Consider the following 26,314-nt stretch of genomic DNA (forward strand, 5'->3'; position numbering starts at 1 on the left):
CATTAAAAACATCTGCTAAAAGTAAACCAACATGTATTTTTATAACCTACAGTGTTACTAGGTGCTCCTTCCGCCCCGGTCCGTGGCTAGCATGCCTGTGCGCCCGTGGCCGCTGGGGGTGGGCGCGGCCAGCCTACCTGTCAGGCAGATGCCCTTGGTGCTGTTGCACAGGTCCACCATCACGCGGATCTGCGGGGGGGAGAGAGGCTGTGATTAATAGCAGCACAGCAGGCGGGGGGCCCGTGAGCTTGCCCTTTATTCACACAAGAAGAAAGCAATTATAAAAATTCGCAAAGTAACTTTGGGAGAATATATAGATGTCCTAGGAAAAGTTAACCTAAGACACAAAAGAAATCTTTAAAACATCTGAAGATATTTGATATTGGAAGCTCATCTATCAACGATGTCAATAGAATTTCCTTGATTTCTATTGGAGAGACAGAGGGTGGTGAAGGAATTTTCAAGGCTATACTAAGCCAGCCCCCCAGCGTCTAAAGGTCTCAGTCTGTGGGCCTGAATACAGAGGGTCGGCGGGCTCAGTGGTTAGGAGCAAGCACTCATAAGCTGGGTGAGCAGGGACACTTTCGTTTTCACTGAAAATGTGAACAATATAAGCCTCAGAGGGTAGTTATCTCGGGCCATGTGGATGCCGCCTACTCACCACTGGATGGCACCTGGGGTTGGAGGTGTCATTACAGCGAGGTGTTATCCTGATATCTGGGTCTCCCACACCCACTGTGCAGCCCCTTCCCTCATCCATTCTCCACACTGCTCCTAACGAACTTCACAAAAACCCAATCTGATGGGGTCCGTCCTGATTCAAACACGTCTGTGATTCCTTGCTGCTCTAAAGACAGAGCAAAATTCCTCCTTCTGTGGACTCACCACATGCTGCTCCCCCTCCCTTTTTGTCTGTCCTCCAGTTACTCTCTGCCTCAGTTTGCTTGTCAGTAAAATGGGGAGAGCATTAGTGCTTACTTCTAGGATTGTTGTGAAGATTAAATAAAAGTGTTATGTGTGAAGTTCTTAAAACAGAGCCTAGCATGTAGGAAGCATGCACAAAAGCGTTTTCCATTTCACGAAGGCAGCAGAATATGTGGAGAGAAGCATGGATTCTAAAGTCAAACTGCCTGTGTTCAAAGCACGACTTTGCCATTCATAGCAGTGTGACTTTAGACAAGTTATTCAACCTCTCTGTGCTTCAGTGTCCTTGTCTGTCATAAAGCTCACAGCACCTGCCTTATTAAATGAACACATACATGCAACTCATTTAGAACAGGCCCAGCACATGATAAGCCCACTCTGTTTATACTGTTGTTTTGACGATTCCTTGAATGTACTAAGAACTTAGTTAATTTATCAATTCATCATCCAAGAATTTTCAATATCTAGATAAGGCAATTTTTAGATCCAAATCATGTGGCTTTTCAAGCTGTAGGGAGAAAACTTATTAGTTAAGAAATAAAGTTGACACAGCTGGATAGACATTCCAGGAGAAAACAGAAGCTGAATCCCTACTTCACTCCTTAGATTAAATAAGTTATTTAAATGTTACTGATCAAAAATTTAAAAGTAAAAAAGAAACTAGTAAAGGTACTTGAGGAAACCTGGGAAAAATATAATAGCATTAGAAGAGGAAAGACTTTTCTAAGAACAAAACAACCCCATACTATATATATAGAGAGATTGAATCAATACATTTGACTACCTAATACTTAAAGTTTCTACCAGAGGTAAAACACCAGTAATACAAGCAATAACAAAGGAGAAACACAAACCTAGGAAAATACTTGCAAAGGGCTTGCATATAAAGAGCTGTTTCGAAGCAACACGTAAAGGAACAAGAAACCAAAAGAAAAATGGGCAATGGACCCAAACTTGAAGTTCAGAAAAAGTAAAGAGCTTCATCTTCACTTAGAGCTAAAGAAATAAACCCAAGCGATGGAATACTATTTTCACCTTTTAGGTTTGTAAGTAAAGACGAAGAGATCACATGTCACAGGCTCATCAGGACAGCAGTGCTCCTGTGTCCTGTTGATGGAAGTGTACAGGGATACTCCGTGTCTTTGGAGGGATTTGGGCAATAGCTACCAAAATTTACATGAATCTAGCTTTTGATCCATCCATATACTCTGGGATTTACTCTACAGATGCACACATATATGTGTGAGAAGACGTAAGCAAAAAGATGGTTGTTGCAGAAAGGTGAGCAAGAGCAGAAACGGAAAACCACCTAAATATTTATCAGCAAGCTCTGGTTAAAGTGTAGCATAGCTGCACAAAGAAATACTGCAGGATGGGGGGTGGAGAATTTCAATCCATAAGGCTGATATTGGGAGCTCTCCAAGATAAATTAAAAAATGCAAAGTACAGAGCAGCATATGTAATGTGCTTCCATTTACATGAAAGAGCGATGCAGCCCTGGCCAGGTGGTTCAGTTGGTTGGAGAGTTGTCCTGTACGTACATCAAAAGGTTGTAGGTTTGATTCCCAGTCAGGGCACAGACCTAAGTTGTGGGTTCGATTCCCAGTCACACTCACACGGGAGACAACTGATCAATGTTTCTCTCTCTCTCAAAATCAATAAGCACATATCCTCAGGTGACATGTGCTCTGTTAGTCTTTTTATTTCTATGTGTTTCTTTCTCCTTGTTGCTTTCAAGATTCTCTGTTTATCTTTGGTTTTCCAGGCTATTTCTGGAGAGAAATATAGAAACCTCAAGTGAGGAGGAAGGGAGGGCCCTGAGGGAGGGAGCTGTCCTGAGCATGACACACCCTGTTGTTTTATTCGAAATCTTCACTTTTTCAATTAAACTCTTTAGGAAGAACATGTTTTGATTTGAGGGGAAAGTTGTTTTGTCTTCTGTCTAGGTTGACGCAGTTTGCTAGGAGGTCCATAGGAAAACTCGGTCTGCATTGACTTTTTGTCGAGTCTGTCAACAGTATTGACTTCCTTAGAAATCTACTGTGAAATATATCACACACATCACAGATGTATAGAATGTGCAAGAACAATTTAAAGATGAGTAATGAAACAAATGGGTACATACTGCCCCTGCCTTAAGGACTGGGAACATCCAGGTTCCCCTTCACAGAACACCCGCCCCCACCCCAACAACTCCAGCTGAAGTAGAGTGGGCCCTGCTACTTTCCCTTTCATACAGATAAGAGCACAGAGGCTCAGATAGGTCGCCTCATTTACTCAAGGTCACTCGCTGGCTCACAGAAGAGCTGGGCTCAGCTCCAGGTCTACTACACTTTTTATTATGGCTCTGATGATTATCTCAAAGGAACCAGACAGAAAAAATTTTGATTCATTGTTTTTAGTCATTTTCATAAATGAATGTAATGAGCTGTACGACTGACAAAATTTATCATAAAAAATGTATAATTGCCCATTGAGAAGACCATTAAAGGCTTTACAATGCTTCATTTGTTGCCTGGGGGATCACAGCAGAAGGAGGGGTGTCAGACAATGGAAAATCAACAGGGAAAATTAGTCTTTCTCTTTTATACTCATACAGTTCTGGTGTAGGCCCAGGTTCTGTTAAAAAAGAAGAAAAAGATGAGGATTTCATTTCCTGGCCTTTTGACTTCATTTGTATGATGAATGTCAATTTAGATATTTACCAGGAAATTGTGTTACTCTTCACTGGGGAATATTACTTGGGAATATTCTTTTAACAAATGTAGGCTGTATAAGATTGTATCAAGGGAAAACATAGGGTATGAAGAGGTGAATGCAAGAAAGTCAGAAAGATTTATTTTCCTGATAATAGTGATTAAGAATTTGGATGAAAATAAGAAAATCCAAATTGAAAGTTACAAAAGCTACATTGTCAAATTAAGGAGTCACAGTTGGCATAGAGGCCTTCCTGAATCTTGATTTAGGATTGGAGAATGGGGCATGCTGGGGGAGGCTTTAGAGCTCTTTGTCTGGGGGTGTTGGCATGACCCGTTTGTAAGGTGGCCCTGCTGGGATGCCATCCCCCTTCCCCACACAAGTCACATTGGCCATTCCCATGGGACCGTCTTTGCCGTGCCCTGTATGCTGTGCCCACATCTTCACTGAGGCCTCAGTTCAAATAAATGCCAGCTCGCCAGGAGGCTTTCCCTGACACCCCAAGTGAAAGGAGCCCCATCACCTCACCTGATTTTTCTCTTTGTGGCACTTGCCATTATCCCATGTTGTCTTGCCTATGTATACATTCATTTACTACCTGCCCTGCTCTCCAAAGAACAGAAGCCTTTAGAGAGCAGGAGAACTTCTGTCTGAATCCCCTATGCAGAGAACAGTGCCTGATTCCAGGCCCAGAACTTCATGGGGTAGACAGGGCTCAAGTCAGAAAGCACATCAGTGGTCTCCCAGGGAGAGCTGACCTTGAGAGGAGGCGATGACCAGTTGTTAACCGGGGTTTCTGGTATGAGAATCCGACAGTGTTGGGAAGAGGGTGGGTGAGGCATAGGAAAGATCCATAGCTCTGGTGGGAAGCCCTCCCAACCCAGCTCCACGAGCTGGGAGGACACATTCTATGGGAACAACAGCTGCCCCCGAGAGCTCAGGCTTAGCACAACCTTGGTCAGCATGTCACGGAAGAGCTGGAATTGTCGCCCTGGAAGGAAGGCTGTGGGTCATCTTCCCAATGAAAAGGTCAATACAGCAGTGGACAAGGACACACCACACTGTAGGGGACTTGTCAGCATCGACAACGCATGCTAGTGATGGGAGAAAAGAGCCAGAATGGATCCTGCCAGTGGCCTGACCAGACCTTCCTGGTTCCGCGCTGAACATAGAACTGGTCTCACTGGATTAGTAGCACTCCTGGGATTCATGGACAATTCATAGGCAAGGAAGGGGCCCCCGAAGAAAAATAATGGACTTCCTGCTAATCTGGCATCAGATGGCATGAGCTGACTTTAAATGCAACTCAAAAGACATTGGACATAATTTGGCAGTTTCTATTAGAAAGAAAATGCTATGAATTAGGAATTTCCTTTGTAGGAAGAGTATATAAAGATATCTGGACAAGAATGCTCATGGCAACATTATGATGATTAAAGCGTACAAACAACTTAAATGTTCATCAATAGGCACTTGTTAAATGGAGAAAAATAGATGATGTAGCTCTAAATGTACTAATCTGGAAAAATAGTCTTCACATACTGCCAAGTAATAGAAGCAAGGTACAGCCCAGGCCACATAACACAAAACAACTTTTTGATTGAAAAGAATATCTAGATATGTCTGGATAATCACAGGAAAAAGTTGGGAGGGTCATGAACCAAACCATTCACTGAGATTTTTTTTCTCCTGGAGACTAAGGATACAAAGAAGATGTTTGCTTCTTGGTTTATACAGTTTTAACAGATGGGTTAGGATTTTACTTTGGTGATTTTTCCTTTGCGGTGTGTTGAGTAATTCAGAGTGACAGCATTATGTGAACCTAATGATCCAGCTTTCCGTGGGAACCCAAATATCTCGCCTTCACAATTACCCCTATCACTCAAAACAACTTAGATCTCTGTTGCTTCTAGGCAAATAAACATGGAGAGAACTAGAACAGTCGTCTAGTCCAGTCATTTTCAAATTGTTCATTATTAGTCATGAGAGTTTTCTTTTTCCCACATCAATGGCCAAACCCAAAAATATAAAACACAAAAATGGAGCTACTCTGGGTGAGCTGGGGTGGGGCTTGGCCTCACTTACCAGTACTTATCTGTAAAATGAGAAGGTTAGACTAGACAGAGGATTTCAAACGCTGCTCCCACAGGGGATCGAGGGAGGAGATGGGGAGGAACACCCAGAGACCTAGAGTCGGGGGAACAGGGATGAGAAAGCTGAGGTCCAGAGAAAGCGAGTGGAGTAGCTGGCCTGGGCTCCTCCCCAGCTTCCCAGCTGAGTATTACTTTCCCCCACATCTACTTTTCCATACTGTCTAGCCTTTGCAAAACAAATGGCCTGAATTCAATGTGAGATACTAATGTTTGCTTTAGTTTAATTTGAACATGAATGGAATATTAGATTTTTACTAATTGAAAATGCGTCAGTTTTGAGAAATCTTTTCCCTGCAAAAGTGAAAGGTTTAATCAAACGTATTTCTTTCTCATCAGAATGAATAGAGCTAAGTGCGGAGAGCTGCCGCTGTTCACCTGAACATAAAACCTCTTGGTAACAGGCTGGCTGCCCTCTAGAACTCCCTTCCTGTAGCATTTTACTCTCAGGACTGATTCATGAGAAAGTAAGGGAGCCAACCTGCCTGCCGTGGCCAGCTTGGCCTGGTCTGCAGTGGCTAAAACAGCGCTTGTTCGCTGGTTCCTCTGAAGCTCCCAAGCACAGGCTCCCTGCTGTCTGCTGGCCGGCACACTTTCAACTCTAAGTTACCTTTCAGATCTGACCTATTTTGTAACTTCAATTCCATTGTTCTGAGACAGTTGAGTAGTCTTTATGACTCTCCTTAATTATGCAAGTTGATTTATTATGTGCATGCAAATGATCATTTAGAAACAGCCCTAGGGAGCTGATACTCAGCCTGCCATTGACTGAGATTCCTTGTGCTGCAGAGATGGGCCTACAGATGTGGGGGCCCCGCCACCTGTACCTGACGGTTGGACTACAGGTGTTCGAGGAGTCCCTCACAAGGGTCTGAAGCTGGCTGGGGTCAGCTCATCCCTTGGAAAGGGAGGAATTCCCACTGGGGCCAAGACATGGTGACAACAATCTGCAAACCCCAACAGTAACTGGGGATTGTCTGTACGGAGGTGAAGTTCTGGGGCCCGACAGGAAGGCCAGCCAAGGTCCAGGCATTTGTCAGCTCAAGTGAGCCAGCGCTGGTCACCCCACATCAACAGCCTGGGGCCGAATGCGCGTGTGGGTTCATCCTGCTTGGAATCCTCAGAGCCCAGCTGAGTCCTGCACAGCCTTCCCCAAAGATCCTGATTCCCGCTGACCGCCCCCTCCTGGGCCCAGCAGCATTCCTGTGTGGCTGGGAGTTGGCACACATTTAGTGCATTGCTTTGGCTTCTAACCAGATAGGCTATAATCGGTAGGGACTGTTCCATCCTTTTCCTGTTTGCCCCTTTCACTGATCCATTCCCTTTCCCCCCATTAGAATGCCATCAAGCACACAGTAGGTACTCAATAAACACTTCACGATTGATTACTCACTCCACTGGGTGGGAAATGTGCTCCTCAATCAATGACGTTCCCTTCTGACCGGCAGTAGGCGGTTGGTTACCTGTTTCCCTTTGTGCCTGTTTGCTTAGGAAAGTGTCACTTTGCAGACACTCCACTAATCCCTAGAAAACAGGAGCTCGGAGATGCTAGGCTTCTCCTATTAGGGCCCCTGACACAGGGCTGTCCTCCTGCCGCACATCAACATTAATAAAAAAACAGAACTATGGATTGCCCCTGGCCTGTGGGGGAATAACACACACCTTCCACGCTCTCTTGAGAGGCACCTGCAGGAGTTCTGCACCCAGGACTGGCCAGGTTGGGTCAGCCAGGTGGAGACTGGCAAAAGGAGACTCACACATCACTGAAAATGCCATGCCAGGGGGGAAACATGGTATTTGCCAGCTCCTCTTGCTCTGCTAAGTGGATTAGGATGGGGGTGGAGACCAACCTGCCCTGTGAGGAGCAGGGGCAGACTATTTATCCCTGAGGCACTGGGTTGGCTGAGTAGGTTCCATGGGCTGAACTGAACTGCTGGAGCTGAGTACAGCCTGCAGAGCTCTCCTTCTCACCCTGCCTCGGCCATTGCCTGGGTTCACTAATAAAGTGCTGAGCAAGTAATTAACGAGGGTTGGTTTGGAGTCCATCCATGAGCCTTGCACGCAAAGGCTGGGAAGTCACAGACACTGAGGCAGCCGGTCTGGGCTCAGGACTCAACAATCCCAGTTGCAGGGGGGCAGTTCCAGCAAATGCCCTCACCCAAGGTCTCCAGCAAAATTACTTACAGCTGGGATTAGGTCCTTGGGGAACTGCCCAGCCTGGCATTTATTAACACTGGGGACATCCAACAATGCAGGACAGAAGTTCCCGAAGGAGTATGTTCTCCCCCAGGTGTGCTTCAGGCCTGAGCCGGGGCAAACAGGGGTGGCAGGTGCCTGGTGTTGCTACTGCACTGCCCAGGACCCTGCATGAGTGCCCCAGCCCTTGACAAAATAGGACCCATGGCCATACCCCAGCGAGGACTGTGAGGAGTAGAGGAGGGAGTCCTTATAAAAACCATTCCGTATGTTGTTTCATGATTTGAATATAAATCAGCTGATTTTGCACTTCGAAAACCAATTCATACTATTTTATAAAAGTATTTAGCCAAAGTCCAATTACCAGATCAGGTTATCAACTGAATTAAAAATGTAACACAGAGTAGGATTTGTAGAAATAACCAGATACAAATCAGTTAGTGTCCTAACCCACTAAATATAAACTGCCGTTGGTCACTGTAACCTCCTTCCTAACCTTTCCCTTCTCCCACCAGGAGCTCCTCAAGGGCCAACAAGCCCCAGAGTTAGCCTTGTCCCATCTGCAGTTCAGGCGGCTACCTCTGGGCTGCAGCTTGGGAATGGTCAGTCCTTTTGCTGCTCCTCCTGATGAGAGTCATTGGCAGCAAGGACTCCTGCTGGCACCACCTCTGGTGCTGGGTCATTCTCCCTCCAGGAGACAACACGGAGACGGGTAGCATTGTCTGGTCATGCTGCATCCATCTTGCTACAGTTCTCCCCCCACACACACATAAAAATAAAAATAGCAGCCAAATATCAAGTTACTAATCTCAAATCCTTGTCTGCACTTTACTTTTAAGACGTTGTTATGTTGCAAATTGCCTATTTTTGAGTCCAGCAATTTTACAACTTATCTGGCCAATTGTTTCTTAAAGGGGAAAGTACTAGTATGTGTACATATTTTAAACACATACTAATACAATGGGATAGCTTTCAAATGAAATGATGTGTAACCATGAGACAACAGAGGTGGCTATTGGATCTTGAGGCGGGAAAGAACATTCTGAGCGAGGAAGCAGAAGAAGAATCCATAGAGGGAAGGCTTTATAGATTTGATGACATGAAAATGTATAAACATGAAAAGGCCTAGAAACAAAAGTAAAAGGGAGATAACACCCAAGGCCAAAGAACATGGGCTGTGGAGTCAGACCCGCTCCGTCTGCTCTGATTTCTAATTCCTTCACTCACTGGCTCTGGGACCTTGAACAGGATGCTTAACCTCTCTAAGCCTCAGTGACCTGTCTGTAAAACGGGAATGACAATCTTTATATATAAAAAGCCAGTGACCGGAATGCTGGAATGACCGGAATGACTGGTCACTATGACTCCCACTGCAGCCAGCGAACCAGCCTGATGGCAATTAGAAGGTGTCCAATTGAGCAATAGCACCCGACAAAGTAAAATTCACAATGTCTAGCACCCAATAGAAAATTACCAGGCCTGCAAAGAAGCAGGAAAACACAACCCATAATGAGGGGGAAAAGATCAGTCAATTGAAACCCATCTAGAAATGACCTATATAAAGGAATTTGTAGACAGAGACAATAAAATGGCTATTTAAACTGCATTCCAAATGTTCAAGAAGCTAGAGGCAAGATTGAACATGTTAAATAAAAACATAAAAATATATATAAACACTGAATTTAAATTTCTAGAGATGAAGATTACGGTGTCTGAGGTGAAGAGGACAGTGAATGGGACTAAGAACAGTTGGGCACTGCCGAAGATTAGTGAGCTGTGTGCAGCCATTAAACGAGTTAAAATGAAGCACACGGAGAAAAAAAGATTAAAAAGTGAACAGATTATCAGTGAGCTGTGGGACAGCTTCAAGAAGCCCAATAAAAACTTTCAAAAAAAATTTTTTTTTTAGAGAGAAAGGGAGAGGGAACGAAAGATAGAAACATTGATGAGAGAGAAATATCATTGATCAGCTGCCTCCTGAATGCCCCCCACTGGCGATCGGGCCCACAACCCAAGCATGTGTCTTGATGGGGAATTGATCCAGGGACCTCTTGGTTCCTGGGTCAACACGCAACCACTGAGCAACACCAGGTAGGCATCTTTTCATAATTTAATGAAAACCATAAACCTCTATCTCCAACAAGACCAATAAAACCCAAGCACAAGAAGTGTGAAGAAAATGATGCTAAGGCATATCATAATAAAACTGCTTAAAACATGCAATAAAGGGGAAGTCTTAGGGGCATTTCTGATAACATTTCCAATTCTAAACTCAAAATAAGTTTCAAGAATGAAGGCAAAGAATTTTCAGACATTTTTTTTTTAATCCTCACCCGAGGACATGCTGTTATTGATTTTGGAGAGAGTGGAAGGAAGAGGGAGAGAAACATCAATCGGTTGCCTCCTGCATCCCATATGCATCTGACCAGGATCAAGCCTGCAACCTGGCTATGTGCCCTAACCGGGAATCAAACCCGTGACCTTTCGTTGTATGGGACCAACTAGCCACATGGCCAGCGCTGACTTTTCAGATATTTTTATGCCTACCTCTATCATGCTCCAGTTAAAATGAACCATCTGCCATTCAACTGCCTTCTTCCCTGCTCCAGCCCTTGCTTCTAAAATCCTGCCCTTCCTTCCAGGCATGGCTTAAATGCCGCCTCCTTCTTGAAACCTTTCCTGATCGCCCACTGGATGTTTTATTCTTACTTCTCTTAAGATCCTATTATCCTTTTCTTTGTGTCCGAAGTGTTTGAGGATTTGTCTTTTCCCTCCCACTAGCCAATACATTCCTTGGGGGCTGTTGCTCCTCCTCCTCACCCACAGATGCACCCACACTGCCCAGAACAGGCACTGAGCATGTTAGATCGACTTATATGTTGCTTATTTGGTAAAAAGGTTTCCTTTGAACTCCTTTCCAAGATATTTTTGACTGATTTAGAAATATTTATTTATTCATCAGCAAACACTTCATAAGTCAGACCCTGTGCTTATAAAGGTAAGACAGCCCGGTCGGTGTGACTCAGTGGTTGAGCATTGACCTATGAACCAGAAGGTCACGATTCAATTCCGGGTCAGGGCACAGGCCTGGGTTGTGGGCTTGATCCCCAGTCGGGGGGAGGGGTGCAGGAGGCAGCCAATCAATGATTCTCTCTCATCATTGATATTTCTATCTCTCTCTCCCTCTCCCCTACTCACTGAAATCAATAAAAATATATTTAAAAAAAATAAAAGTAAGGCAAAATCTCTGGCACCAAAGGCTCACAATTCAGTTAATTGATTTAAGTTGTTTATAAAAGAGCTTTTTTAAAAAAAAGAAAGTTTGGGTTTAATAAGGAGTAGACCGACTCTTAGTTAGAGCCTCCATGTGTCCAGGGGATGAGTATTCTTAAGTTCAGCATCTCTCCTATTTCCTGGTACTTCCAACCTTGACCCAATCTTACCCTGGTATGCAGCTGTCTCTTCAACAGCTTCACTTGGACATCTAATGGAAACAATGTTAACATGCCCCACCCTGAACTCCTGGCACTCCTCTCAGTCCTGTTCCACCTGCAGTTCTGTCATCTCACTGAATGGCAATTCTATCTTCCCATTGCTTGGCCACTAACCTTGAAGTCATTTAATTCCTCCCCCTTCATCTCACACCTCATGTTGAAGCTGTCAGCAAATCCCATCTACTCCACCATCAGACATATCTAGACACTGTCCACTTCTTGCCATCTCTGCTGCTACCACCCTGGTCTGAACTTCTATTGTCTTTCACCTGGATTTATGCAATAGCTATACTAATGGCCTTTCTGCTTCCACTGCCCCACACAGAATCTAGTCTCAGCATAATGATTCTTTGAAAAGGCAGGTCAGATCATGTTACTTCTCTGCCTAAAATCCTTTAAAGACTCCCCATAAAGGCCAATATCTTTACAACAGCTTACAAGGTCCTACATGAACTGCTTCCCTTGTCTCTCTCTCCCCCCCCCCCCCCTAATTAACTTTCTGATCTCCTTTACTACTACTCCCTCCCACACACTCCGCTCCAGTTTCCTGGCTGTTCCTTGAGCTCCCCAGACACAGTCCCACCACAGGGCCTTTGCATTTGCTAGTCCCTTTACCTGAATGGCCCTTCCCCAGATATCTGCTTGTCTCACTTCCTCCTCCAAGTTTTTCCTCAAATGTCACCTTTTCAGTGAGGCCTTCTCCACCAAAATGACATAATTGCATCTTCCCTTCCCCCTCTTTAAACCTCATCCCTACTTCATTGTTCTGCATAACTCTTATCTCCTTCTAACATTGTAGGTAATTTACTTTGGTTTATGCCTGGCCATCTGGCCCGCCCCGCCCCACCTTGAAAAAAACATGAAGTCTAAGAGGATGGTGCCCAGTGTGGCTCAGTTGGCTGAGCATCATCCTATGCACCAAGAGGTTGTCGTTTCAATTACCAGTCGGGGGCATACAGAAGGCAGCAGATCAATGTTTCTCATAGATGTTTCTGCTTCTCTCTCCCTCTCCCTTCCTCTCTCTCTAAAAATCAACAAAAACATATTTTTTTAAAGAGTCTAAGAGGATGGGGATTTGTATGCATTATTCATACTGTTTCTCTTGTACCCACTATAGTGCCTAGGGGCATAGTAGGTGCTCAGAAACAGTGTTGAATGAATGAATAAATTTCTGACAGAGAAGACACCTAAGTCAGTCTTGCCAATGCCTGACACCATCTCCTATTTGGTGGGTGGCATGAGTTCTGAGGAAGGAAGTTAAAAAATGCTCCAGGACCCACCTTCAAAACTCTTAGCATGTCAAGAAACCGGATTCAGAAAGTGGGCTTAGTTTATATTTGCACTTGTTGAGTTGTGGATGAATTCATTTGTGAAGAGGTTGTCATCAAATACCTCACTAGGGGCACAGCAAAGAACAATGAGCTATATTTAAAGAGACAAGGTGACTAAAGGTGACAAATTAGAGACCCAAACTATACAGAGACAGGGTTTTAGTTGTGCGATACAGACAAGTAAGTGCAGAAGGAGTTAGGGGAGAAAGAGATGAGTGTTTTGAAGAGAGCTGAGAATCACTTGTCTCCCCCAGGCCTCTAATGCAGTCTTCTGAAGCAGGAGTGTTCCTGGAATAAGCTTTCACTAACTGTTAATAACAACATGTTGTGCTCACACTGTTCCCTTCAACAAGCATCTTTAGAGAATTTCTGATCTTATCTAAGCATTCTTACCCTCACCTTATAGTCAGAAAAGTGTACATGAGTCATAGTTAAGTAAGTTGTTTGATGTTGGGGGAATGGACACAGAATTAAACCATTATCCCCAGACTCTGCCCCGTGGCATTCTTTGTGTACAGCAAAAACATCTGTGAAGACGCTCTGTCGACCTACTCCCTGCTCAGCCCCTTCCTCCCTCAGCACAGGGAAGAGCTATGAGTGGTTACTCGGGAAAACATTTGGAGAAAGTCCTTAGGGTGAGTTGCTCACCCACGAAATAACTGTTGATGCCGTTAGCATCATAACACTGGCTGGATGGGACCACTGGTCTGGCAAACACGCCATTCATAAGGGCTCCCAAAAGATTTGGTCCATGAAAGAATAAATGCATGAGTTCACATTGGGCATACATAAAACTATTTGCAAATTATGATCACTATAAATAACTTCCCTAAATCTGATGTCTAAAAAATATATTTTTTTCCTTTTGAACCCATCAACCAGAAAAACAACTATCTTCAAAACAACATTCTTTTTAGAGGTCTGTGCGTTTCTCCAGTCACCAAACTTTAGAGTCATCCTAGCATCTGCCTTTCTCTGGCAAGTTCTGTTGATCCCACCTCCATTGTTTTTATTATAAGACTCCAAAAATCCCTGAATCACAGAAAGGATGCATTTGAGAAATACTAAAATATCAGTAACAATAAGCTAACACATACTGAGTTTCTAGGAAACATGCTTAGGACTTTTCATGGATTACTGAATTGAATCCTTATGATAACCCTAAGGTAGATACTGCTATCAATGCTCTCTTAAGAATGAGGGAACTGAGAGACACAGAGAGGTTGAGTGACCTGTTAAAGGTCACAGAGCTAATAGAGGGATCCCAAGTTAACACACACTGTATGATTCCAGCACTCATTATAAAGGCTTTGGGGTCTGCCTTTTACTTTTTAGACTTGCAAAGACCTCATTCATGAAGCAAACAGAGTTCTTCTTAGAAGCAGGAAGTTCTCCTCTCCCTGAGTACTCTCATTCCTCCATTCCCCTCCCTTTTTTTCTTTCTTTTCATCTCATATTCAGTCTCAAATTCAGCATCCTCACTTCCAAACTAACCCCCTTCTGTGCTTCCTCAATTTTGGCCCTGGTGCCACCACCCTTCTCAGTGTGGGATGGGTCTGGACCAGATGGACCATTTCTCCTTCCTACATTTATAGTTACCAAGATCAATTCATTCTTCTCTCTTGATATTTTGAGGATATATACCTTCCTCTCCATTTCTGATGCCACCACCTTAGCCAGACAAAAGTTATTTCTTGCCTGGACGAAGGCAATAGCTTTCTAATTTTCTTCTTGCCTCTGCCTCTCCCCTATCCATTCTTTCCTCTATTATATCACCAAATCATTCCTATAAAACCACTTTTCTCAAGACTCCCGGCTGGCGAAGGGTCTACAATAGTCCCAACTGTCCATCACATTCATTTCTCAAAAGTGGAAATTCAAGGCTCTCTCTCACTCAGCCACCCTCAGTTCCGCCCCACCCCCCACCCACACTTCCCAGTGCAGGAAGGCCTGCCTGGCCTCTTGCTCTTCTAGCCCTGTACAATTTTCATTCCAGTCCCTAGATCTTGGCTCAAGTTATTACTTGTGCTCGGGACGATTGGCCCTCCTTGCCTGCCCAAATCTCACCAACCCGACATTGCCCATGTCAAGTTCTATCTCCTCTGCGAAATCTCCCTTCATCACTTCAGTGAGAATTGGTTTTCTCTCTCCTTGACTGCCCTCATGCTCACCACACACCCCACTTTCCTCTCGAGGTCTTCCTGTTCCGAGGGACTGGTTCCAAGGTCCTCAGGTGCTGCATATATGTAAAGGACTTTTTTCTGTTTCTTTTTTGCCTTTGAGTGAAAAGGATTCCAGACTCCAACACTCACCCACTAGTGTTACCGAAAAACAGGAATGATTTTGTAGTTGCCAGCTCATCATTTGAGGCTGGGTACAGTTACCCACAACACGTTCCCAAGTGCTTCACAGTTTTTACAAACAGCCCAGGCAGGGTCTCCAAAGTTCCCTGCACTTGGGTGAGCACAAGAAACTTTTTCTCAGTGGCAGACAAAGGGGTTACTTATCTACTGCAATCAGAACAAACTCCACAAATTGCATTTTAAATGATCTTTAGTTGGCCTTGTTGTTTCAATTCCACCTTTCAGTAAAGAAAATTATGTCTTAAACTTTAGTTAAACTAGAAGCAAATTATATCTTCTTAAAATACAGAGCTGTTAAAACCCAAAGAGCTACATAAAAGCAACTGATGGGCTGGAAAATGCTCCCTTTGTAGCAGAATCACAACCTAAAAGCTTCAGCTTGTTTCACACAACATGACCTTTAGTCTGTAGATAAAATGCATGTAAATTAAGCTTGAATGTCAACTCGATTTGGACAAGGATTTCTTTTTGGGGGAAGGGGAGGGGAGTTTGAGGAATGTCAGCAAAAAAGGAATGTGTTCCCCCCTCCCACCCCGCAACCGATAACTGTGTTTTATCAGATCTAAAGACTGTTGATGGTTTCCACACAGGTAACCATATCCTGGAGAACATGAGATCCTTTGCTCTTCACCCCTGTAAAGCAAATTGTTCTCCTTTCTTAGAAATTGTTTTTGCTCTACCTCTCACTTATATTTTGTCAATTTTCCAAGTAAAAGCATCCAAAACTTTTTTTAGGACTGCCACCAAATAGAAGTGAACAGAATTTAACAACAGTGGAGCCAGTCAGAATTGGGGTCAAGATGACTCTGTCAGTGGGTGTCAACCTTCGTCACCAGTGGCCATGCACAGGGGTGGTTGCCCAGGAGATCCAGGACAGACGAAGAAGCCCTGTTGCCATATCAAGGCTAACTCTTTTGTTTTCAATGACAAGATAATTTAGATTGGTGTAATGCTGATCTAGGCTTGAAGAAGCCAAATATTATCCCGAAGCAGCGGCTGATAGAAGCACATATGAACAGACAACTTGGCATTCTGAGGGATTCGAGATAAAGAATAAACCCAGAAATAAAATGCCGAGCGCATGGGGCAAGAAGGGCTCATGATAAGTAGTGATTAATCTTACCAGCAACAATGAACACTTATTGGGAACCTGACTAGACCAGGCTCTTGTACTTTACCAACAGCATTTCCCTTAAAACTCCTAACAGCTCTATGAGGCGTACTATTGTCTCAATCTTACAGATGAGGAAACAGAGGCTTGGAGAAGTTAAAAGACTTGCCAAAGTCACCCAGCTACTGAGCTGTGAGCCCAGGATGTGAATTCACCGGACCCCCCCGGGGCCAGGCTGCTCACTACCACAACATACCTTAGGGAAGCATCAGGTAGAGAGAATTTGGTTGGGACCTAACAGTGAAAGAAAGACTCCCAGGTTGTTCATGTTAAGGGCGGGAACACAATGGCTGAAGGCAGCAGCAGCACCACATGGGGATAACCCTGGACCCGCCGGAGAGAGATCCTGGGACAAGGGCCATCAGGAGATGAACAACCCCTTGGCACTGGAAGACCCATGATCTGAGTTGTGGAACTCACCCAGAAAGAGCCCTCTGTCCAAGGACCTCTCAGCCTGTGGCCTACTGGTCAGTGCCCCTAAGTGATGGGCTGGTCTGAGGGGTTCTGCTGTCTCCCCAGAGTGGAGTGGCATTTCTCAGGTGGGGCATTTGTTTTGGGTTCCAAAGGGGAAAACCCATTTTATCCCTGGCACAGTGGCAATGAGGGTTGGAGAAGAGGGAGGGCTCCAGCAGATAAAGAGGAGGTGATTCATCAGGCCCTTTAAGATCCATCCTGCTCAGGTTTAAAGGCCCAGGAGGCTTGTTCCTTCTGCTCTCACCCCTGCTGTTTTGGCAAGAAAGAGTCTAGGGGTGTGTTAACAGCTCCAGCACCTGGGAACAGGTCCAAATGTTTAATGCCGTCCATGTGGTCAGTACAACTGCCCTGCTCTCATAGGTCCAGATGCTTAGTCTTGACCCACTTGTTCTTTACATATGTTCTTAGAGAGTCATGATAACCATACATCTACATTGAATGTTTTATTGGCATGTGTGCAGAATTTGTGTTGACGAAGCAAGTATCTGAAGCAAGTGCTAAAGAGCCAGCTCTCTCCTGTCTTTCTCAACATACCACCGTGACCTGATAGACGAGTTAGGTTTATGGTATGTCCACAGTACCAACACGAGACACCATCTTCGCAGAGATGCACCTTCAAGTTCACCCCCATCCTTATTTGACACACACAAAAAATAGCTTCTGACCTGGAAACCACCCACACAGTGACAGGTGTGACATCCCAAGTGCCCATATGCACATACTGCTATGAGGAAGGCTGCTATGAGCTTTCCCTCCCAGGCTCTGCATTTGGGTTTATGGCTTGGGCAGTCCTGTGTTTTTTTGTCCTGCTGTACCTGATTTCTCATCAGTGCCACTCCATCCTGTAGGACCTACGGGTTATAAATTTCTCTCCTTCGCCGAAACCGGTTTGGCTCAGTGGATAGAGCGTCGGCCTGCGGACTGAAGGGTCCCAGGTTCGATTCCGGTCAAGGGCATGTACCTGGGTTGCAGGCACATCCCCAGTAGGAGATGTGCAGGAGGCAGCTGATCGATGTTTCTCTCTCATCGATGTTTCTAGCTCTCTATCTCTCTCCCTTCCTCTCTTTAAAAAATCAATAAAATATATTAAAAAAAAAATTTCTTTCCTTCAACCGAAGAGAACAGATGAGGTCTGAGACAATACCTATGGGATTAATGGGTGTTTCACGTTGTCCTAACATTGACTGTACCTGACTGGGGAAGCCAGCCTCCCTCCAGAGGGTAGCCCCAACTCTCAGGTCAGCTCTGCCCTGGGTTATGTCTCTTCTGGGAGGTCTTAAAACCCAGGGTTAACCGATGCTAGAACAGTCCTGATTTAGTAGCTGGGCTCTCCAAAGGAATGACCCCTAGTGCCCCTCTGTTCTAATGGACAACAGTTTACTGTAACGGACCAGACAGAAAATAGTTTAGGCTTCGTGGGCCATATGGTCTCTGTTGCAATTACTTAATTCTGCTGTTTCATGTGAAAGTAGCCACAGACAATACGTAAACACATGGGCATGGTTGTGTGCCAATAAAACTTCATTTATGGTTATGTTATGAAATATTATTCTTTTGATTCCCCCCCCCCCCCCCGCAACCATTAAATGTGAAAACCATAACTTTGTGGGCTGTACAAAACCCAGCAGCAGGCTGGGTTGGGCCCATAGGCCACAGTGTGCTGACCCCAGGTCTAAATCCTCAGCTTTTACACCATCTGGAAGTGACCCAGTCCCAGGGGTGGAGGGGAGGGAAGCCCAGGCACAGCCTTCAGGGAACGATAGCATCCATGCAAACAGGAGCTGTGACTATGGGGAATATGATTCCCCCCCTCCTTTAAACAAGATAACGTATAGATCCATACACGTGTACCTCGTAGCAGTCATCGTGAAAAGCTGTCTGTTACAATCCTGAGTTACTGCTGAACACAACTGGACTCTCCTCCGTGAGAACCACCCTCAGAATTGGAGCACATGCTTCTGAAAAGCCACAGTGAAGGGAAATCTCCATCCACTGAAGGTGGAGTTGACTTTTAGAAAAAGCCAAAAAACCCAAAAGCCAAACCAAACCAAAGGCAAAAAGCCATCTCCACTCATCAACCAACAATAACAACAAAGATGGCACCGCTACTGCTGTCCTACCAGAATCAGGTTGGGAATAACTGGGTGGCATGGAGTTGTGCTTGAGCTAAATGAAGCCATTTTTGTTCAAAATCACTCATGAGACTGTAAGATGAGACTGCGGCAAACTAAGCTTGGAAGCTGTAACATGGCCCCTGACTATGGGAGTGTTGTTTAGCCAACACTGTCAGCCAATTAAAAACATTTTGGGGGGGAATTTTTGTCAATATTTAAAAGTCAAGCAAGTTCACATAAAAAGTCAGATTTTTTTTTCTTGAAAAAAAATCAAAGGACCAGGCACACTGAGCTCTAGTTCTTATATGGCAACAATCAGCAAGAGCTTCTCTTTTTTAAAAAACACACATACAAAAACTTTCTTTTTAAATCCTCACACGAGGGTATGCTTTTTGTTTATTAATTCCAGAGAGAGGAAGGGAGAGAAGAAGGAAAGAGAGAGAGAGAGAGAGAATGATTGGTTGCCTCCCTCAAGGACTGAACCTACAACCTAGGTATGTGCCTGACTGGGAATCAAACCTGCAACCCTCTGGTGTATGGGACAACACTCCAACCAACTGAGCCACTCGGCAAGGGCACATGACTTCAGGTGGCAGTCCCTACACACTATCATCCTGCAGCCTGGTGGCAGCCGCCATGTAACCTTGTGCTTATGGCCTTTCACTCCAAAAAAGTAACACAATCACATGGTTCAAAAGTCAAAATAATACACAAAACTATACAGTGAAAGGCTCATTCCCACACATTCCTACCTTCCCTAAGTAAGCACTTTTGTTTATTTCTTCATTTATCTTTCCTCTTCTTCCTTACACAAAGTAACACAACATATACTTTTCTCTGCCTTGCTCTCTTCACTTAAATTATGTAGGCTCTGGGGATTGTTCCACCAGCCATACAGAGAGGATTTCCTCATCCTTGTTTCACAGCCACCTAGTATCCCAGTGAGGGTATAGGTCAATTTATTCAACTAGTCCTGCACTGGTGGACACAGGTTGTTAAAAGTCTTTTGCAATTAAAATGTTGTGCAGTGAACGACTATATGCTTATGTCATTTCATAGGTGATAGTCTGCTGTGCAGGATAAATTCTCATAAGTGAAATTGCTGGGTCAGAGGATAAATGTATTTGTAATTTTTCCAGGTATTGACAAATTGCCTTCCACAAGGGTTGCACCATTTTGCACCCCAAACCCAATGCAAAAGCATGTCTATTTCCTCAACAGAATGTGTTGTCAAATGTTTGTAGTTTTGTCATTCTGACAGGTAAACATTATTCAGGGCAGTTATAATTTGCATTTTTAAATCAAGAGTTCTTTTTCATGTGTTTAAGAGACATTTGCATTTTTTTTTCATGAGAACTGTGTTCCATTTTCCTATTGGATTCCTATTTCTGTTGCTGATTTACTTATTCTTCTTGTTTTTTTTCCTTACCATCTTCTAGGAGTGCTTATATATATATCAGAAGTTTAGCTCTGCATCTATGATATGAGCTGCAAATATTTTTTCCATGTTGTCATTTATCTTTGCCTTTGTTTAAGGCATGTGCTTGTTTCTTTTTATTTGCTACACAGACATTTTGTTATTGTTGTGCGTGCTTTTTAAATGTTACTTTTTATTTATTTATTGTTTGCTTCTGGTTTTCAAGTTATAGTTTGAATGAAAGCTCTTCCCCATTTCAAGATTTAAAATGAAGTTACTCACATTTTCTTCTAGTAATTTTAGAATTTCATTATTTTTATTTTATTTTTTAATTTTTTAAAAAATAATTATTTATTGTTGAAAGTATTACATAGGTCTCCTTTTTCCCCCATTGACCCCCCCCCCCACCATCGCCCCCGCCCCAGGACCTCACCACCCATTGTCTGTGTCCATGGGCCATGCACATATGCATACAAGGTCCTTGGTTGATTACCTCCCACCCCTTCACCCTTCCCTGCCTTCTCTCTGAGATTCTGCACTCTGTTCCATGCTTCAAATCTCTGGATCCACTCCGTTCATCAGTTTGTTTCATTAGATTCCACATATGAGTGAGATCATGTGATACTTTTCTTTCTCTGACTGACTTATTTCACTTAGCATGATGCCCTCCAGGTCCTTCCATGCTGTCTCAAAGGGTAAGAGATTCTTTTTACTGCTGCATAGTATTCCACGGTGTAAATGTAACACAGCTTTTTATCCACTCATCTACTGATGGGCACTTGGGCTGTTTCCAGATCTTAGCGATTATAAATTGTGCTGCTATGAACATAGGGGTGCATACATTCTTTCTGATTGGTGCTTCAGGTTTCTTAGGATATATTCCTAGAAGTGGGATCACTGGGTCAAATGAAAGTTCCATATTTAATTTTTAAAGGAAACTCCATACTGTTTTCCACAGTGGCTGCACCAGTCTGCATTCCCACCAGCAGTGCGCTAGGGTTCCTTTTTCTCCATATCCTCGTCACACTTATCATGTGTTGATTTGTTGATAGTAGCCATTCTGGCAGGTATGAGGTGATAGTTCATTGTCATTTTAATTTGCATCTCTCTAATGATCAGTGACTTTGAGCATAGAGTTTCATTATTTTTAAATGAAAATTTTTGATCCATTTAGAACTTAAGGTGCACACTGTGAGAAGTAAAACTTTCTTCCTACTGGATGCTCAATCCTTGGGCAGGATGATAAAGCTACCAGAACATCAGCAAGGAGACCTGGAGAATGGAATGAGAGAGAGCAGCTGACGGGAGAAGTGAGAGAGAGGTGGGCAGATGGAGCCCAGGCAGAACAGCATCTCCTACAGGTGTTCCCATTACTGATCTAGGTTCCCAGGGCCCCTTTTATTACTTTCCTCCAAAGCACCCACTTACTTTAAAGATGTAATGTGTTTGGCTATACTAACTGTACTTAATAATTAGTTATGTTGCCCTTATAACAAAGTCACTTACAGCTGCCAACCGATCTCTGATCAGAATGTGCTAGCCAGAATCACCATGCTGAGTACACATACTTTCAGCCCAAAGCACAGAACTCTGAGTTATCTGTTAGCTTAAGGAGGCTCATCATGGATAAATGAGCCATTCTGGAGGACTTTGAAGTGATATTAATCTGCATACAACTTACTTCTTTGTCCTGAGATCTCTAAGGACATGTGGTGAACTCAATGAGGGGACCGCTGATCTTCCCCTCATTGAAGACCTACTGGTGCTGTATAAAAGGGCGGGGAAGGTGTAGACTTCAGCCTTAGGAAGTGTGTACACCTCTGTCATGCTGTGGACTGAATGGTTCTCTTAGCAACCTTTTCTACTAGAGGAACTGCCCTAGGACAGTTCTTTTTTAAAAACTGTTTCCTCATCTGAATAATTCTCTGTTCTAAGAAAAATAAAGATGAGAAAAATTTGTAAAGGTGAAGAGGGAGGATGTTGGGGAGGGGGGGAAGTAAAGGGCTTCTCAGTAATAAAATTGGTTCCTCTGCCTGAAGCAGAGGCCTCAAGGGAGACCCAGTGAGAGAGAGATGCTAAGGCAGCTCTGCCATCAGGAAGGCATGTCCGGGTCCTTCCTGCTGGGGAGTGGGCACCCACTCCCTCCCAGGTGTGCGGCACCCTTAACAATTAGTTCAGAATCTCTGGGGGTGACGTCTGTGCATCAGTCATGTTTAAAGCTCCCCATACGACTTCAGTGTGCAACCACTGCTCTAGAACCCAGCTACTCAAAGTGTGGTCCTCAGACGGGCAGCCTCGGTGTCAGTGGAGGTTTGTTAGAAATGCAGAATCTTAGGCCCCAACTTAGACCTTCTGAACCAGAATCAGCATTTTTGCAAGACCCCTAAGACATTCATATGCACATTGACGTTAGAGAAGCAGTGGTCTAGAGTAGCGTTTCTCAAAGTGTGGCACCCGAGCCACCTGCATCAAACTCACCGAGGGGGTGGAAAGGTGGGAAATTATGATTCTATATGTCTGAGGGTGGAGCCCTGGAATAATTTTTAATACGCCTACTGTTTGAGAACTACTCCTAAGAGGAAAGCCAGCAATATGATGGTTGCCTGCCCTGGACCAGCGGTTGCCAATCTTTCGGACCACCGGTTGGCAACCGCTGCCTGGACTGCATGGAAATTCTCTCATTGACTCTAAGTAGTCAAAGCACGCCCATTTCTCAGCCTGACAAATGTGATGTTCATGCTCTCTGACCTGTAATAGAGCAGGTGATGGTAGTTAAATTTAGCTTTCAGTTTGACACAGAACGAGTCAATGTTCTCGAGTTAGTGACTGAATAGGCTACAATTTGGATACATAAGTCTCTACCTTAAAAGCAGGATTAAAAAATATAAAATGATGATGCTTAGATGCATCTTCTTGGAGGGTTTAAAAAAAACCACAACCCTCAAAATCCACAGTAGAGAGACAAGAGAAAGAGCAAATTCCCCTAATGATACTTCTTCTTTTTACAGAGGTCTGTTTTTGAAGTTTCTGCTTGGGCCCAGATTTTTAAATATTTATGGGTTTAAAAAAAATGAAGCCAGGGATGGAAAAATCTGACCTCTCAAAAGATGTGTGTGTAGTGTGTAATACTTCCATGAGATTTAAAAGCATTTCAGTTCATATAAGATATTTAAAAGCTTAAAAGCTTCTATGATAACAGAAGCATTAAGTGGATTGATCTTCAAATACCTAGGATTCCAAACTATTCCTCACACTTGGCTTGAGGTGACAGAACTGAAATCTTTGTAATTATAAAGTGAAATACGACCACGGAGTTGTAACGGATAATAAAATGGAATGGGGAACAGCAATGTGATCTACTTGTAATTGTTAGATAATTACTGAGTTAAAATCAGCAAAATCAAAGAAACTTAGAACTGGAAAAAAATGGGGGCTTTGCTTTAAAGACTCTCCTTAGAGCAGTGTTTCTTAAACCTTTTGGGGGGAGTGCAACGGAGCCCCTTTGGAAAGAGAATGAAAAGCTACAGCCGCTCCTCACATGCACCACCTGCAAGCAATTTCTGGATTTCTAGAGACTCCCTGGAGCACATATTAGGCCTCAGCTTTGAAACTGAATGTCAGAAAACCGTATTATGCTTAGGAGCAACTTTCTCATCATCAAGGTCCTAGGACGGTGGTTGGTAAAATTAGGGCTGACTGTTTTCACTTAAACACAGACAATTAGGTCAGCAATCTCATGACATGGGGCTGGCCGAGGCAGGTGAAAAACCAGACCACTAGTTTATGCCAGGAAAAGAATCCCTTGGTTGAAGAAGTCCGCACTCTTTCAGAAATGCGGCCTCCCTGCTCTCAGGGGGCCAGGGCGTTGCACAGGCAGAGCCCTGGACTGCCGTGGCTCCCTTCACGCCGGAAGGTGAAAACTTTTGTCCAAAGTTAGAAAGGAAAGTAGGCTCTTACAAACACGTCCTATACCCCTCATTGATCTGCAGACTCAAACACGACCCTTCCCCATTGAACACTGACCCTAGTCACCCTCCGGGCCTCGGCGGCACGGCGCCCCGCCCTCTGGCCAGCGGGGAGAGGGTTCCGGGCTCTTTCCCACACTGCCCGCCTCCCACCCTGGCAGGGGCGCCTCGGGGCCCGAGCCCCGCCTACCGGCACCATGGAGTAGGTCATCATCATCAGCATGTCCTGGCTCTCGGCGCGGAGGTGCGGCACGGGCTCCCCGCTGTGGCTGCGCTTGTTGCGCGCGGCGCCCGCGGGGTCCCGGGGTGGCGGGGGCGCCCGGCGCGGCGCGCGACTCAACTCCTCCAGGAAGGCGCGCAGGGCGCCATCCTCGCGCTGCTCCCGGCCCCGCTGCGCCTCCAGCGCCCGCAGCGCCGCGCTCAGCCCGCGCCACTGGCACAGGGCGAACACCGTGCCCGCCGCATTGAGCGCCGAGAGCAGCGCCAGGGCGGCTAGGGCGCCGCGCAGCCCCCAGCCCGCGCCCCCGCAGCCTCGCTCCGCGCTCCGGGCCATGCTCTGCGCACCTCGGGCGGCCGGACCGGGCTGGGCGGCCTCGCGCCGGGGCAGCCTTTATACGCCACGGGCCAGCCGTGGGTTGGTGGCAGCGCCGTGAGTCACGCCGCCCTTTGGCCCGGCTGGCGGGGCGGGTGGGGGGACAGTAGCGGTGGCGCCCGAGCAGCCCGGAGGGACCGGAGGGCGGAGGTGTGCAGAGGGGGAGAGGAGCCAGTGGGGACGGCCCGCGAAGGAGGGGTAGAAAGGGCTCATGCACCGGGCGCTGGCCAAGCAAACCAGGAAACCCGCCTCTCCCTCCTTTTCCTGCTGCCCAGCCCGTCGGTATTGCTGTGGCCCAGACGGGCAGGCTAGGGTCAGTCTGAGGGGGAGAGCAGGAATTTCCATGACCAAGAAGTCACTGGATTCTTCCCTCTCTTCCCCCCACACTGCCCTCTCTGGGAAAGATCATGCCCCACGCCAAAGCACACGTCCACTGTCCCTGAACGGATCTGTTGCTGGGCAGAGTCCAGGCTGCCCGTCACTCCTCCCACCATCACAGGACCGGGAAGAGCCCCTGATGACCCCACTAGATCTTTTCAATGAAGGGGATGGATAGAGACGGAGACAGTTGACATTGGAGGGTTAAGAAAGCCACTGGTCAGAAACAAGAAAACCCAGCCTTGCCTGGCCAGTCATCTGTGCAGAGAGAGTTCCAGGATTTGACAGGTCAAGAACTCTCCCATGAAACCCATGCCTGGGAGGTGGCAGGGTAATGAGAGAACAATCAACGGTGGCATCAGACCTGCTTCTAATCTCATTCTGTCACTAGCGGGGCGGGGGTTTTCGTGTCCCAGGACAACACCCGCTGATCCCGGGGTGCTTTCTGGCTGAAGGGCTGGGACTCTAGCCAGGCCTTTTCTGAGCCTTGCTTAGCCTGCCTTGCTTGAGGGTCACAACCTCCCTTTCCTGTCAGCTCAGATGCCTGCTGTACCTCAAGGGCCACTATCCCTCCAAAGCAGAGTCACTTCTCAGCCTCTTTGCTCTCTGTCTTTCTCAGCTTTCCCCAGAATGGTTCTGGTGCTCCAGGGCCCCAGGGCCGGCAGGAGGCCCCCCACACCAGAGCCCATTGTCTCAGAGGAGGAGGTGGCCCATGGAGCCCGCTGGAGCTGTCAAGGAGAAAGGACTTTCTCTAGCAAAGGGGGTCACAGCTGTTTCAGCACAGAGGGAGCCAGTAGGATGATGGGGAAGCAAACACCTTATGACTTAATGGCAAGGGCTCTGTAACCATCTCCTCCCCAAAGATGTACATTCCAATTCTTGTAGGTGAGGGTTTTGTTTGTTTGTTTGTTTGTTTGTTTGTTTTTTGCACAGAAGAGCAATCTCACACTTCTTGCCCACTGCTCACCAGTGTGAGCTAGGAGAGAGCCTCTGAGGAAGTACAAGAATACCAAAGTTACTCAGACATTCTGTGTCAAGGTCTGGATTC

The 26,314-nt window shown here is 45.4% G+C and overlaps 1 protein-coding gene across 1 annotated transcript in view; it reads right to left on the reverse strand.

Annotated features, from left to right (window-relative positions):
• The window catches only part of GLDN (gliomedin), a 58,382-nt gene extending 33,533 nt beyond the window's left edge, over positions 1-24,849 (reverse strand). The window contains exons 1-2 of the mRNA XM_070422891.1: positions 24,487-24,849; positions 138-189 (exon numbers count right to left, since the gene is read on the reverse strand). Of these exons, the coding sequence (XP_070278992.1) occupies positions 138-189; positions 24,487-24,849 (415 nt within the window). The remainder of the gene's footprint in view (positions 1-137; positions 190-24,486) is intronic.
• Positions 24,850-26,314: the final 1,465 nt, after the last annotated feature.

This window comes from Myotis yumanensis, unplaced genomic scaffold (genome assembly GCF_028538775.1).
Source record: "Myotis yumanensis isolate MYYU_CA2020_CCGP unplaced genomic scaffold, mMyoYum1.0.hap1 SCAF_1, whole genome shotgun sequence".
In the NCBI taxonomy this organism is placed as follows: domain Eukaryota; kingdom Metazoa; phylum Chordata; class Mammalia; order Chiroptera; family Vespertilionidae; genus Myotis; species Myotis yumanensis.